This window comes from Sceloporus undulatus, chromosome 2 (genome assembly GCF_019175285.1).
Source record: "Sceloporus undulatus isolate JIND9_A2432 ecotype Alabama chromosome 2, SceUnd_v1.1, whole genome shotgun sequence".
NCBI classification, from domain to species: Eukaryota; Metazoa; Chordata; class Lepidosauria; order Squamata; family Phrynosomatidae; genus Sceloporus; species Sceloporus undulatus.
In genome coordinates, this window is record NC_056523.1 from 198980623 (window position 1) to 198996928 (window position 16306).

Here is a 16306-nt window from a genome sequence, read left to right on the forward strand (position 1 = left end):
TATACTAATACACTTTTTAACTCCAGATAAAAAAAGGAGTCAGTGTGTATGTTACAACATTTAACTCAACTTCTGACAACCGCAGCACCAGCAAAAAGACGTTGGAAGTTCTTTAGTAAACCATCTATAAATTGTCACGTATGAACTATGAAGTATTTCAGTAGAATTAATTTCTATCTTTGATATGCTGTTAGAATAGTGTTAAAAATTAAAACCAAGTTTCATTATCTGATTAACATATAAACAATCTACTTCATTATTCCAAGCAAGCTAATAGTTTATGTAAACGAAGCTACATGTATACTTAAGACTGAAAACACGGGAACAAGAAAACTGAGCAAAACTTCCCTCTAATTTTCTGTCAGAACGGGATACTGGGTTAAACACAACGCATTGGGGAACATGTCCTCATCTTCCCATCACCATGCTCCAGCGTGATCTGCTTAATTATCTCCTATTTTGTTGCTATAGTGAAGACAGCAAACAGTGGCATATGCTTAGCACTACTAACTAGCTACAAGCCTTGCTTTGCAAACATGGTTTAGAGGGCAAGTAGAAGTACAAATAAAAGCAACTGTTTGCCATTTTGGATGTAATAAGAGTGCATCATTTATAACAAATCAGGAATCTGGTGCTCATGAACCAACCTGGGGAATCAAAACTGTGTGTTTGTTTTAGTGTTATCTTAATAGCACTGAGCCCAGCTAACTTGTGAGAAGCTGCAAATAGTGCCATTAATCATCTAAGCGAAGGCAACACTTAAATGTTAGAAACATGGTAGATATTAAACCATTTTATTAATCTAGATCTTCAAAACCAAGTTCATCTATAAGATCTTCAAAACAAAGAATTTCTCTCTAGGTATACCTACATCAACAATGGTATCCTATCCACTTTAAATTCTGTATTCAATAGCATGGTTAAAACATCCTGTTCAGTTGTGGTTTCCCATGTTTTGTGTAGCTTTTGTGGGCTGGCAAATAGAGACACTAAACCCTTGTTTAATATAAGCAAAAGCTATAGCAGACATGTAATAAAGTCTAACAGATAGTTTACCACCTAGTGGTCTCTCATATAATACTTTCCTTCTATTTAAACGTTAGGAAGATAGCAGGATAATAATGATATAAGAACAGCGGAGGAGAGGATATTTCTTCATACAAGTAGCTACAACAAGTAATGCTATGAAGAACAAAGTAAATTTTAATTCAAAACTTTGAACTTTAAGTTATCACCATTTTAAGAGATTAATATCAACAGAGCTCTAAGAAATTGTCAGAAGAATAAGAAAAACAATTTGCCTGTGTGTGTGTGTGTGTGTTTAAAGGGATGTACTATTATTAGTAATCCACACGAGGATTAAACAACTGTTGGGAACTGCTCAGTAGCAAAGAAGAGGTAAGCCAGCATAGGTATGATGCTTAGCTAAGGCTAGTGGTAATTAGTATCCTTTTCCTGTACTTGGATTCCAAATATTCTCAGTCTGCTAAGAAAGTACACATTTAAATGAATACACATAAACACTGTAACATCTGCCTCACATTCTTCTTGAAACAACACAATTTTAGATAAACATATTGTTTTAATAGGAAAAAATCGTTAGTTAAATTTAATAAGACTTATTTCCAAATCAATATAAGCTGAACCGCTATTTTGAAATAGCAACCCATTCATTAGCAACTGAAAGAAAGGCTGCATCTGCACTGCAGAAATAATCAAGTTATTTCACTCTTTAACTGCCATGGCCCAATGCTATGGAATTCTGGGAAGTGTAGTTTTGTGAGACATTTCACTTTATCTCTGTCAGAGAGCTCTGGTGCCACAAAAAATTACAATTCCCAGAATTCCACAGCTTTGAGCCATAGCAGTTAAAGTGGTGTCAAACAGGATTATTTCTGCAGTGCGAACGCAGTTAAAGAGAAATGTAAAATGTATCCTTGTACATGCTGTATGCTGTAATTTTCTGTATCACCTTTTATAATATTAAGCTTTTGTTTGTTAAAGAGGAAAAAGTAAACAGGAAATCTGTAATAAGCAGAGTGCTCTGATTTACTGTTCATGATTATTTAAACCAATTACAAAAATTACCAGTTCATAGTATTAGAAAGCAAATTTCGTTCCAGGACGGAAAATCCTGGAATCTTATTGAAGTTGCTCCACTAAACCTCCATTCCACTATAGTCTTCAATTAAACTGAATTAAGAATGGATACTAAGAATGGTAATTTACAACAGTATGCATCCAATCAGTCTGAAATACAATTGTCTAGGGTTTTGCTCAGGTTATGAGAATATTACCAAAGAGTTTGCAAGGCCTGAGCAGGTCTATTAATAACTGGGACTCTTGGAATTCCTTCACTTATAGGGTTGTCATGTGTCAAAGCTGATATGATGGCAAAGAAACCAAAAATACAGATCTGCACATGATCAAAAATCTCTGAAATGGTAAAGTTCTCCTTTTCACTTGGCAGAATGTTTCAGCCAACTTGCCAACTGTGAACATGCATACAATGCTAAGTTACAACTCTATAAAAGGATATTTGTACCCAGGTTCTGCGTCAAATTCTATCTTTTTAGATATTCTATACTAACCTTTTTCACTGGAGTCACTCTCTGTGGCTTCATCTGCCCACATTCTGATTTCTTAATACTTCTAAAAGACACACAAATCTTGAAATCTCTCTCTTTTATCTATTTGGGGGGAGAGTGGTTGTTCTGTGTTCTTTCGGAAAAGCGCACAAAATCAAGGAACGTTTCAGATTTCAACAATATCTCTAAATTCAATTGGATGAGAAGACTGAGAACACAAGTTTACCAATAATAAAACCAAGGATGAAAAGGGCTGCCCACCACACTGTACCATCAGAAGTAACAAGGGGATACAGAAAAAATGTAAGTAAAAAAAACATTAGAAAGACTCCACTCTTATAAAAATCGCCTCCTGGTAATACCATCTCTTTTTGCCCCGATCACTTTGAAAAGGGGAGAGGGCATGAGCTGTAAAACACTATGCTGTAAACTACACAGGAGTATGAAAATGAGGCAAGTTTACTGTGTGATGAACACATGTCACAAAATCTATGCAGCAAATATTAAGGCCAAATGAGCCCGCTCCGCATCTTCGAGGCCGGCCTTGTTGCTGCCCGGGGGAGCAAGCCCAGGGGAGCTGGCCCACCCAGGCTCCCAGCATGCCTTGCTGGTGTCGGGCGCGCCCACTACTGGTCCATTGTGCTGTATGGGGCGGAAGAGCCCTCCTATTGGCTGCCCCGTTCCCCCAGGGTAGCTCATTGGTTGAGGGATCCTGGCTCCCGATTGGTTGATGAGCCTATATAAGGCCACGCAACATTCCATTTGGGTGACAGTTGCTCGGCTCTCCCACCCTCACTTTGGTGTTGTTGTCACAACTTTTCTTTTTGGGGCGGTAGCATATGTCATGGATCTGGATTAGGAGTCTTTTGTGACCTGACAGCACTGAGGGCATGCGATGTGGCCATTGCGGGGGCCACATGGTTTCAGCAGCTCCCAGTGACTAGGGGCTTAATAGCAAACATGCGATCGACCGATTGCATGTCTTATCCAGGGAGCTTTTCGTGGCCCCTATGTCATCCCAAAGCTTGGTCGTGACCAAGCAAATCGTTTCCTTGACCAATCAGGGGTTGGTTGATGATCCAGCTCCAGACCTCATGCTTTGGGCCAACCTGACCCCTGTGCTGTTTGGTTGATAAAGTTGTGGCTTTTCTTCCAATTCGGTGTCTTGGTCTTTTGTGGCAGCCTCCCTCCTCAGTAAGTTATTTTGTTTTGGGGAAAAAAAAACCCACAAGGCTACAGATTCCTTTGTCAACTAGATATCCAAGAATAGCAGGGGCATCAAAACTATAGTCAATAGAGGCAACCTCTACCTCCTGTCTAGTCCCCCCCTCCATTATAGCAAGAGCAAGAGCATTTCTATACTGCTTATAGTACATTTCTATACCGCTTATCAGTGAACTAGCACTCCTTAAGCCATTTATAATGTGTAAGCCAATTGCCCCCAACCTATAAAAGGATGGAAGGGCCAAGTAAACCCTGGAGTCCTGTCTGAGATTGAACACACAACTTTATGGCTGCAGTACTGACATTTGTTCACTGTGCTACTAGGGCTCCTACGTGAATGCTATTCATGAATAAAACCCGTGAATAAAACTTGAATAAAACATTATACTGTAGGTAGGAAGGTATACAGATATAAGCATGGTTCTACAGACCAGATATAGGTCATAAAAATAATTGGTGTGGGGGGGAGATGGACACATATTGGAGGCAGGGGGTGAACATCTTGGTTTCAGCGCCCCCCCCCCCCCTTTCCCAATGTTTAGTATATCTACTTGGTCACTCATGTTTTTAATTACACACATTCCCAAACATAGTGCTTCACAGTATCTTTTTAGAAGCCAGATTATCTGGGTGCATTACAATTTAATTGCTTTCAAGATGCAGGCATATAATATAATGTCGTAGTATCATCATCATCATCATCATCATCATCATCAGATATCCAGGACAAACTTGGAGGACTGCTTTTGGTTTGCCTTTTAATCTCACATACACACACACATACACATATATACAGAGAAAGGAAAAGAGAAACAAATCTTTGTTACTGATAGCTTCTTAAAACAAACAAACAAACAAACAAAAAACCCAAAACGAAAAAGCAAAAATCCAACCCTCAAGGAAAATTATTAATCTATAAATATATCAGCAAACTCTGTGTTTGTTATTGAATTAAATGGAACTGTAATAAAAGAATCCACCAAAGCATCCACTTTGTCCAATCTGGTGGTAGATTCAGATGGGGGTGTCTGCACTGTTCTGTGAAACATTTAGCCTTTTCTGTCAGAGGGCTTCGGTGCCACAATAAGCTCAAATTCTCAGAATTCCACAGCATTGAGACATGGCAGTTAAAGTGGTATCAAACTGGATTATTTCTAAGTGTGGATGAAGCCATAGATAACAGTCAATTTTTCATATCTATGGATTCTGCATTCATGAATTCAACCATCCACTAGTTTGAAATATTCAATAAAATAAATTAAATAAAAAATCCATAAAGCAAACCCTAATTTTACCATTTTATATACGGGACACCATTGTATATGAGTATCCACAGATTTTGGTGCTGGAACCAAATAGATATGAACGACCCACTGTACCTTTTGCACATAATATCTCCTTACAGTAGGAAGTGGAACAGTTTTTAATTAAAAGACAAATGAAATACAGGCGCGTTACAGACCGCCCGTTTGGGGCGGCCTGTAAGCGGCCCTTTCCTCACTGTATTGGGGCCTCAGCTGCCACAACGGTAGCCTCCGAGGCCCCGATCCGCTGCTTTCCAGGCCATGGGGATGCGGCAAAAGGCCGCTTCCCCACGGCCTGGAAAAGGGTGTCCTTGGGGCTTCATGCCCCAAGGACACCCGATGGCGGCGGGGAGGAGGAGAATGGGGCCGCTTGGCCCCTTCCTCCCTTGCATCCCTGGCACAGCTGTCTAAAGGCTGCCCCAGGGATGCAAACCTCAGAAGGAGCTCTAGGCGCCCTCGTGCGACGTGACTATGTCACGTCTGCGCCGCCTCATTTGGACGTCGTAATGGCGGCCCCCGTGTGGAACGGGCACCGCCATTTTGTACGGACTGGGTCCGTACTAGGTTTAGGGGTGTCAAGAAGTGACACCCCTTTCTAACCCTAGCACGTCCCCAGGACGTACTTTTATGCCCGTTTGTAACGGGCCACAGTTTGAGTTTCTGAAAGGCTTTATAATAATATAATATAGTAAATGTGAGCCAACGTGGTGTAGTGGGTTGAGGATTGGACTATGACTCTGGAGATCAGAGTTTGATTCCCCACTGAGATATGGAAATACACTGTGTGACCTTGGGCAAGCCACACAGTCTCGGCCCCAGAAAACCCTATGATAGGCTTTAGGATAACCATAAATTAGAAATGACTTAAAGGCACACCACCACCACAACATAGTAACTGGATGTAAAGAGATCTTGTAGCACCTTTGAGACCAACTTGAAAGAAACAGGTTGGCAGCATGAGCTTTTGTGACGTAGGTCCAAAATACAATGCAAAAATAATCCAGTTTGAGACTGCTTTAACTGCCCTGAGAAGGAGCACAGCAGGAACAATGAGAGGGAAACTAAAGTGGACAGTTGAATGGAGAGGAGAACTCACTGGTATTGTAGTGAGGGGGCAGGAAGCCAGTACCTTGTGACAGCTGCTGCTAACCTTACATCTTAGAAATACCTCTTCTTAAGCGATAGCCTGCACATGAGTTCTATGACTAATATCTCAAATAACTGCATAGATTTAAGTCTATGTATGGCATATGTCAGCAAACCGAAGACATATACACATAAATACCTAGCCCCCCCCCCCAAAAAAAAAAACACATTTAATTTAACAGGACTTGCCAATAGGAAAATCAGGGGCTAAGAAAAAGGGCCAAATGAAGTGATCTGTGGCTGCTCCAGCCGCAATCATTCTGGGGCTGCATCAGCTGGATGCTGCAGTCCTGAAGTCAGCCACTGCTGGGGTCCTGAATGGGCTTCCAGCAGGAGGAGCTTTTTGCCATTCCTTTCTGGGCTGGCTTTAGGCCATGTTAGCCAGTCCCAGGGAGGCTTTCAGCCGCTTTGAGGGCATGCGCTGTTTGAATACCATACCCCCAAGGTGCCCAGAAGGCACTTTATGTGGCCTGTCTGCTTCAGGGCTCAGACTGCAGTCTTTGTGTAATGCATAAGTAATGCGAGACTCAAACCCTGTAAAGTGGGAAAATAGCAAAATGTTGGGCAAAAGGACAGAACAGGAAAAAGTTCTACTATATTTGGGAGGGCCTGCTTCTAGATTGGTATAGATAAAACTGTAATGCTAAAGAGCAACCCTTGATGCTTTATTTATTCTGTGTTTTGGACAAAAATCTACTATATTAAAACAACAACAACAACATGGTGTGAGGGCAATCTGGCTGTGACATCTGTCACCCCATTCATTCTCAGGGTTGATTTGGCTGATCTGGTTAGCTAGGTGGGTGTCCCCTTCCTCCCTCACCACTCCATGTGCATCCCTTACGAAGGTGTGTGCTCCGTGGAAGAGGCTGACCATTCCAGATAGAAGCAGTGTACTGCTCTTCGGTCAAGGGTATAATAAGAATAAGAATGTTTAATCATCAGAGCCAGACCTAACCTAATCTTCTATTGAAAAGTTGTTTTCAGAGATGAACCAATTGCCCTCTTCAAAAAGAATGGAGGAAAGCAAAGAAGATAAGTGTACAAAATTGGGAACACAAGATGAAGAAAGGGCTGCATATCATCTCCAAGTCCTTTTCTTGCAGGGATCTCTCCCAACACACCAGCAAGCTGCCATCCCCAATTTATTTTTACATTTTTCTGGCATTTTTTAAAACTGAAAAATGCAAAAGAATGGGTCAAAATTCCCCAACACTTAATCAATCACCCTCTTTAACCAGCTGAAAAAGAAACAGAGAGTGACATAATATCACTTCTGCTTTAGGTTTCAGCAATGTGTTTTGCCAGATATGGCGGGAAATGTGTTGTGTTGCAGGGGCAGTTGCCTACTGCTGAACAAAAGCCAGGAATGTAGAAGAATAAGTATCCAAACAGGGGAACAATGAAAGAGAAGGTAAGTAGAGTTCTGATGGACAAGAAGACCATGGGTCTATCTGGTCCAGCATCTCTTTTCCTACAGCAGTTCACCAACAGTAAGCAGGGCATGTGGATATGTTCTCCAGATCCATGGCTACTGGAATTCATAACTAGTCATATTGATCGTTCAGATCAACCCAAGGGGGGGGGGTCAGCCCAGAAGTAAGGACAAGGGAGAAGCACTCATGTAATGAAACTGTTAATGAAGAGCCAGGGGCCCTTTCACACTACACAATTATAGCACTACGATTCCACTTTAATTGCCATGGTTCCATTCCATGGAGACCTGGAGTTTAGGAAGAACATTTCAAATTCTCAGCCAAAGAATCGAGTGTCCCACCATGGCAGTTATAGTAGAATCACAGTTTTACAACTGGGTAGTGTGAAAGGGACCCAAGAAAAACCAATCTCTAAAAGGACCGGGCAACAAATATTACTTGCAAAAATCACAAAAAAGACACAGATATATAAACTCTTGTCAATATTTAGCTACTTTTTCCTAAAGCTATTTTTATTGTGCCATAACTTTGCTCATAATACACTGAAGGACTATAATCAGTGTGTTTTCATTTCCTCTCCATTAACAACCTTCTTGTACATATGTGAGTTCTGCCTTGAGTTGCCAGGCTGGAAATGAGATAAGGCACTTGTAACTTTAATCTTTAATAGATTATGGAGCACTCTAAAGCTCGATCAAGCAGGACAAAGTCATCTGTGCTCCCTCACCTTCAAAAAACCCAATATCAGCTGCAATCATTCCTTCTCAACATGGCTACTATTCTTGTTGCCAAAGATGAAAACAGAGTAGGGCACTCCTCTGCACCCCTCCTCTGCTCTCCCCTGGGAAAACCATAGCTGCATTGGGAAGGGACACCTCATCTTATTTGATTATCTGTTAAAGTAAGAAAAGCCCCATCCCATATCTAACCTAGCAAACCTAATTCTGCCCTTTCAGACTTATATTTTTAAATTTTACTTCAGGGTAAAATTCTTATTAAAAGAGAGAGAGCATGCTGATTTTAAATAGACAGAAGGTGTATACTTAATCAGCATCAATGGTGTACCACATGCATTCAGAGAATTTGAACAAGACCCTTTTCAAAAGTTCTATATGCGCTACATAATTAATGCAGTTTGATACTGCTTTAATTGCCATGGGTCAATGCTATGTATTTCTGGGATTTGTAGTTTTGTAAGCTATTTAGCCTTCCCTGTAAGCGAGCTTTGGTGCCAAAACAAAATACAACCCCCTGGATTCCATAGGATGACAGTTAAGGTGGTATCAAATTGCATTAATTGCAGTGTAGCAGTAGCCTAAGCTGCTAATAAGTAAGCTAACAGGGGAAGGGATAAAACTCAAGATTTTGGAGACTATTCAGAATTCTCCATAAAGTGGTGCCAAAAATGGATCTCTTTATAGAAATGGGTGAAGAAAAGAAAACAAAGCAAGGTTCTTGACATCGGAGTGTAATATAAAAATTGAGGTTGACAGCTATATTGGTCATAGCTCATTATTTTGAGTATGACGTTTCATTGCACGAAAGACTAAGCAACTGCCTTGCAACATTATTGGAAAAATAAAAAGGCATGAAAAATGTGATGTCTTAAAGAAAGAAAATCAAAGCTAGAAGAGAATTATTACTAACACATACCAGTAATACTGTTTCAAACATTTCACTTATGTGTGCGTGTGTTTTTTTAATTTAAGAAAACATTACATTTAACAAAAATATTTTTTGGAACTGCAAGAATGAACAAATCTAAATGGAAACATACTAATCAGATGGAGGTCATAAACACAAAGATCTAACTGGCAATTACACACAACGTTTTGAACAACTGTGCATGTTACTTTTTTAAAAAAAGTACATTTGATGTTTCTTGCATAAAAATTAATCATGTTATGATTAAAGCTAATCCTGAAAGTCAAAAGGTGTTGTGCTTCAGTTATATATCAAAAGATGGTGGAATGCAACTAAAAGAGATAAGAAATAAGAATATATATAATCTAGTTTGTGAAAAACAAACTATGCCACAGATCTGCACTTGTTTAATGTAAGAAAGGTTTGGGGTTTTTTCGAGTTCTCAGAGGACAATAGTTAGTAAATGCCTGCTGCATTCTCTAGGCTCATAAAAAATCCCCCTCTACTCCCCTCCCTATCCAGTGCTTGCTGTTTGTTTGAAATACCACATCTACGGTATTTAATTGGCACCACACTAGGGACCATCACAGTTGCTGAGTAACATTCCTTATGTGCCCCTCGTTAAAGGAACATTAATGACTGCAATCAGTCCAATTCCACTTCCTTGCCCAATGATTTAATTTCCTGTACAGTATTGCTTTCAGCTCCCTTTGAAAATTTCCTCAGCCGGTATTCTTCTTCTCTCAGACCTCTGTTCTCTATTATGCAACAAAACCTCTACTTGTGGGACATGGGCAGACCACAGGTTGTTACAAATTATGCCCCTCGCTGCCTTGAGTCAGTAAGATTCAGACTATCCTGTCTTATTTAGATTCTAATACTGTTTCAGAAATATTTTATTTATTTCCTGTCTGCTACTAACTCTATAGTAACTCGCAAAGTTTCTCTTTTTGCCCTAGCAGCAATGAAAATTCGAACCAGATATATTGCTGGTATTGCTGCTGATTCCTTCAGGGATACTCTAATTTAATTACTGTTTCTTTGTTTATACTTTATGTATTTTAACTGTAATCAATTTTAATTTTTATATGCAAGATTTTTATGTTATTTATTTTATGTGGTTCTTTTTATATTGCTGCTCTTTCACGTATCGTATTTTATCACTTTGTATGCAAATTGCCTATGGTCTCTAAGCATAAATAAAGGAACAGCCTTGATTCAGTGTCTCACTAAAACCAAATGATATAAACTTGGTTTTAAAAGATGCCCCTTCCTCAATGAACTAACAGTTACAAGCAGAAGCAGGTACAGCAAAAGCAAAGGAATCAAGCCAAGGGCTAGATTCAGAAGTAGGCATTTGGAGAGTTAATAAAGTGTATTTGTAATGCCCTTTCCACCAAAGGACAGAACATCAAACATAAAGCATCAAAAACAGATAATAGAACACTGACAATAAAAATGCTAAAATAATATGCTAATATACTAAACCAACTCCTTATCAGTGACTACCAATCTTGGCAACCTTAGACACACTCAGTAATTTAACAGTCCAGAGAATCAAAGAGGAAGGTCTTCAACCCTTTGCGAAAGTAAGTAAAATCCTCCTCCAGCCAGAGGTGCAAAGGAAGACTGTCCCATAAACATGGAGCCAGATCCTAAAAGGCTCACAACATTGACAGAGCCATATGCATTGGTGGAACCGTCAACAATCCTTTGTGTGCAGATCTTGAATATATATATGGTACATATCATGCTAGCCAAGCTGCCAAATGCTGGGGGAGGTTAAAGTGCAGGTCCTTAAATAGCAGGGCCAAAGCCTTGTAAAGAGCCCTGGCCCAGACTGGTAGCCAGGAGAGGGATCTATGAAGGGAAGAGACATGTCTGTGGAGATTTAAGACAACCTGAACAGCACTGTTCTGGATTAAAATCAGAGGAGTAAGAGAACAGGAAAGCAAAGAAGGGTTCTTACATACTAAGGCAGAAGAAATGAAGCCCAGATGTTGACAAGAAATCTAATCTAAACACACCAACGTATAAGCCAAAACATAGCAGCCAGACACCTCTAGAGATATAAGAAAGCTTGTGTATAGTTGGTTCAGTCACATATTCTACATGATAAGGAGGAAATTAATAGCAGCAGCAGTGTGTGGGACTGCTTTCTTAACTGTAAAGTGGTCTACTAAGTATTTTACTGTTGGCTGTTTAATAATGTAACATAAATAACGCAAGTTTTCTATATTAAGCACAAGAGAATATTTAGAATTAATCTCTATTCTTCATGGTAAACTTTGTGGATAGTAATGCCAAGTTTCAGCAGAACAACAAGTATTGCATAGGACAAAGAGTGAATCGTGTTGGGTCTCTTTCTGGGAGAAAGAAGGCATAAAAATGAAATAAATACTTGAATAATAAAATAATTAAAAGAGGAGGTGGGGTGGGGCATTATTTAAGTGGGTTTGCCCTTAAGTTGTTACTGTGTGCTTTCAAGTCATTTCCAACTTATGGTTACCCTAAGACGAACTTATTTTAGGGGCTTTCTGTTCATCAGCACCTTAACAAAAGTCAGTAGCTAAGGCATTTGAGAATTTTAGTAACTGAAAAAAGCATACCTCTGCATGCTGACTATCTAGGTAAAGAGAGAAAGGGGAACAAAAGTAGGGAAAGAACATCTCAGCAGTCCTATAGGCATTGCAATGTATATAATAATTACATTCGTGTTGAAAAGTACAGACCAAAATGCTCAACTTCTGTATGAACCATTCACATAAGCTTTTGAGAAAAGAGGGAAGAGGCTCACGAGAGAGAAAAAAAATCTATCTTTTTCCCTTGCATTGTCTGAACATAACAGGAATATTTTTGTCCCCATGGAAGCAGAGTGGGCATGCAAAGCATTTTCACTACCTCTTCTCCTTTATAACTATGATGCAAAAGAACTGTGAAGAAACATGAGCTGGATGAGTCATTAGCACTTCTATCAAATGCTTCTGTCAAATGTTCTCTGCTAAGATCTTGCATGATTCCATTCCAGGATTAGTTGTGTTCTAGGATAATAAAAGTCTTTTTAATGTTTTAATGAAGAACTACTTAAACTAGCAGGAGAAAGCTATAGTATAATCTATGTAAATAGAAGATTCTCAACTTTCCCCTAAATATGTAGGATTAATGGGAGTATGAGGAAGATGCTAAGTCTTTATAAACTACCGTAGTTCAAACAATACTTGACACAGAATCTACATATTGTGCTAAGAAAATGTATGTGATCAGACACATAGATTAATGCATACTGTATATGCATTACTATAAGCTAACCTCATGCATAAGTCAAGGGCTCATTTTGGGGGCAAAATCATGGACTTTGATATTACCCATGCATAGGCTGAAGGTAAAACTTAAAGACATATAATAAAAGATGTAAAGGATGAAGCCAAGAAAAGCAATGACAAAGAACTCACAAAATTCTGAGAGATGTAACTGTTTGGGCTCACACTAAAGTATGGATAGATGAGAGCAGGGGTAGGCAACCTGCGGCCCGTGGGCCGGATGCGGCCCGGCGAGGCCTTGGGACCAGCCCCAGCCTGGTCCTGCTGCCGATTGCTGCCGGGGTCTTTGGCATCTTGCGCGAGGGGCATGGTGGGGCAATTGTCTATAGAAGCCTCAGAAACATGCATTCATCTTAACATTTTTTTAAAAATCAGCAATTTTTTCCCGTGTCCTCCATTTTTTATTTAAAAAAGTGTCCTCCATTTTAACATTTTGTCCTACATTTGTCCCGGTTTATTTATTTATTTATTTATTTATTAAAAAATATTTAATTATTTATTTTTTGGCTTCGACCCCCCAGTTGTCTGAGGGACAGCAACCCGGTCCCCGGCTCAAAAGGGTTGCCTACCCCTGGATGAGAGAGTAAAGGGGCCTAGTGCTTCTTTTAGTCGATCCAAGGAAGAATTAACCTCTCACCTTTTACCAAGGGCTGATTCCTTTTTGATAAGAGTTCAAGTACAGTACTTACAACTGACCCATAAATCAACCCAAGTTTTTTGGGTCAATTTTTAACAAAAAATTATAGACTTATACATGAGTATATACAGTAGTTTCTTCCTCCCAGTTGATACCAATTTCCTTTCACACATACCTGATTAAGTACCACGTGAAGGTTCTTATGATTAAAACACATCATGGCTATTATGTTAAAGCACAGAACACAGATATGATGATGAACAGGGAATTCGGTGTGCCACAAGCTTGTAAACAAAATACAGATACAACACAGAACAAGCATGTGACATAACTGTAACTTGACTTAAGAAAAGCATCTCAAGTGAGTTATTTAAAATTTGGGCCACACTATGTGCTTGCATTTTGTTCACCGTAGGCATCTTGGTTCTTTGTTATTACAACTGAAAAATATCTCAAAAGCTCAGGAGAAAAGAGCAGAGGGTAGTGTTAGAGGAGAAAGAGATAGGAGTTGTTCAACTCTTTTCTTTCCTGCCATTTATACACTCAAACTCACTTTCTCTAAATTTCTCCTTTCTCCAGTTGTTAAAATGTACAGGCCTTGTTACTACTTTAGGAGAAGTTAGGCATTCGTTTACAAGATTTTTTTTTAAAAAAACAGCAAGAAGTAAGAGATATGCACTGTAGACCCATCTCTGCCTCTTCTCTACCAGGTAATTTCAGAATAGAAGAAACCCTTTACAGTGCGCCCACGTCATACATGGGTGCTCCATATGCAGCTTTGAGCTTATGCTGAAAGCCATGTGCCAGAAGAGGCAATGGCATGTGTTCCCATGGCATGCGTGCTGTGCCACACCACAAACATAAGCCCCATTGTTTTCAATGGGGCTCAAGCATACATTGTATTTTCCTTACGTGGGGGTCCAGAATGGATCCCCTGTGTAACGGAAGGGTGCACTGTACTCATACAAGGGAGGAACTACTCTTCCCAATTACTAATTGACTTTGGAATCTCATACAAAGACGAAACAATATAGACCTCTCACTGTATGAATGCCCAGTCATCATACTTATTTTTACTATCAACATTAGGAAATTTACCTATAATTACAAAATCCTGATCAATGAGGAAAAGCAAATGGATTGTGTTTGTCATACAATAGATGCTTAAATTTCAGCTAGCATTTGCATTAAATAATTTGAGTCAAATAATTCCCAGAATCACCTTGTATCCTAAAGTAATTACTTAGTAACTGCATTGCCTCCATTATGTGATTAGCTTTACCATGTTGCAGTGAATTATTTTTACCCTACAAAATCCCACTGAAATTATGTAAGTGCCTATTAATTTTAATGAGAAGTTGCATAATGGGAAGTACACAGACAAATTAGTGTTTGAGGGCTATGCGGAAGTTTAGAGTAAACTGCAATCTTAAAGCAATGCATCTATTAAAGATGGCAACTGTGTAGAACAAACATTTCACCCAGATTATGTACAGTACTTTATTTAATTTGCAGTCTTTGTACTGTTTAGTTATTCTACTATAGTTTTTATTTATGTGGCAGTACCTCTATAGTGTGTCAGAAGATGTAAAGGATTTATGATACTGGATTCAGATCAGCCCAGTCAAAATCAAACAGCTAGCCTAAATGCCAGTACAAAATTAAGGACCCAATCCCAGTAAGAGTAAAGCCACTGAATGAATAGGACCATTAAGTAAACAAAAATGTACATTCCACTGATTCAATGGATCTACTCTTCTTTGGACTAAGCTTTAAATTTATTCCTATTTTTTTGTGAAGCTGTAGGAGGCAAGAGAGTATTTGCCTACAGAATATGCTCTAGTTAGTCTAAACTAAAAACACTTTTGAGTCAGCATGGGAAAAAAATCTTAGTACTTCACTCATTACTGGGGTAGAGGGTGTTAAGGGAAAGTACGGCAAAACAGCAAATGGATCATAGTCCCCTTTTCTTTACATTAGGAAAGTCGATATCAGACAGGAGATTTAATAATCTTTTCTGAACCAGTGTTACAATATCTACAAGACAGGAAAGCATCTAAAAATTGAGTTCTCAGTTAGGAATATAAAGACCACCACCAACAACAAAAAGCAACTAATGAGGCAAATACTATTTCTGGAGCACCACAAATACATAGAGAGTCAAAGGCGTATGAGAATATTTGCTGGAACGGATCCCCTGCAAGTTCAAAGGGGCAACTGTATTCATATTTAGTCACCAACACACAAGTGCAAGCACACAAACCATTTCTAAAAACTATGTAGCAGGTAGGGTTTTACAACATAGTACAGCGGTACTACTCAAAGTAGCAGTCTGTAGATGAATGCTGGTTTGGGGTCACTGGCTAGCAGACCACAACAAGTTTCCAAGACAGAAATAAACAATTGCAGTCAATAGGCACAAATATGGTACTGACATATGCTTCAAAAAGATGACAATCCCCATATCAGTCTGAGAAACACTGATGTAAAATAAATCATTATAATTTCTGGTCCTAGTTTGCCTTTCTCAGTTCTATCTCTCCCGTTCTCTTTGATGTCTGCTTGACGATACACAGGACCAGAAAAAACAAAATTATTTTCTTTGTTTTACTAATGCCGATGGATTTTTTCTTTTTTTTCTTCTTTTGTCTGAATCTCATAAACTGATAAAAACAAATACACTTCTCACAGTTCAGGTGTTCCTTACCAGCTAGGTCCTAAAACGTAGGACCTCACAGTTGCATTTGTAATGAAAGAAATAATTTTTTAAAAAAAGCAAATTCAAGTTCTAATTTTTTCTCACATGAACTCCACTTTTAAAGATAACAAACAGGTTAATTTTGTGATAAACCAAGTTATGCTTGGCAAATTTTATGTTCCAAAAGTAACAATGTGACTCTTAATCTGCAAGTGCTAATACTGCATTATTTTCAATTTCCCCCAAAAAGAAATGGAAAAGATGTTTTCTTTTTCTTCTCCATGGGTTCTACATTTCCATAATTTTCAA

The 16306-nt window shown here is 39.0% G+C and overlaps 1 protein-coding gene across 4 annotated transcripts in view; it reads right to left on the reverse strand.

The window, feature by feature from the left end:
• Positions 1–16306, reverse strand: part of MLLT3 (MLLT3 super elongation complex subunit) — a 150797-nt gene that overhangs the window by 83123 nt on the left and 51368 nt on the right. Inside the window, exon 1 of one of the 4 annotated variants that reach the window (XM_042453413.1) lies at positions 2592–2760. The exons of the other annotated variants lie outside the window; for them this stretch is intronic. Within the exon in view, the coding sequence (XP_042309347.1) occupies positions 2592–2634 (43 nt within the window). The 5' untranslated portion in view covers positions 2635–2760. Of the gene's footprint in view, positions 1–2591; positions 2761–16306 lie in introns of those variants that run through there. 4 annotated transcript variants of the gene reach the window in all.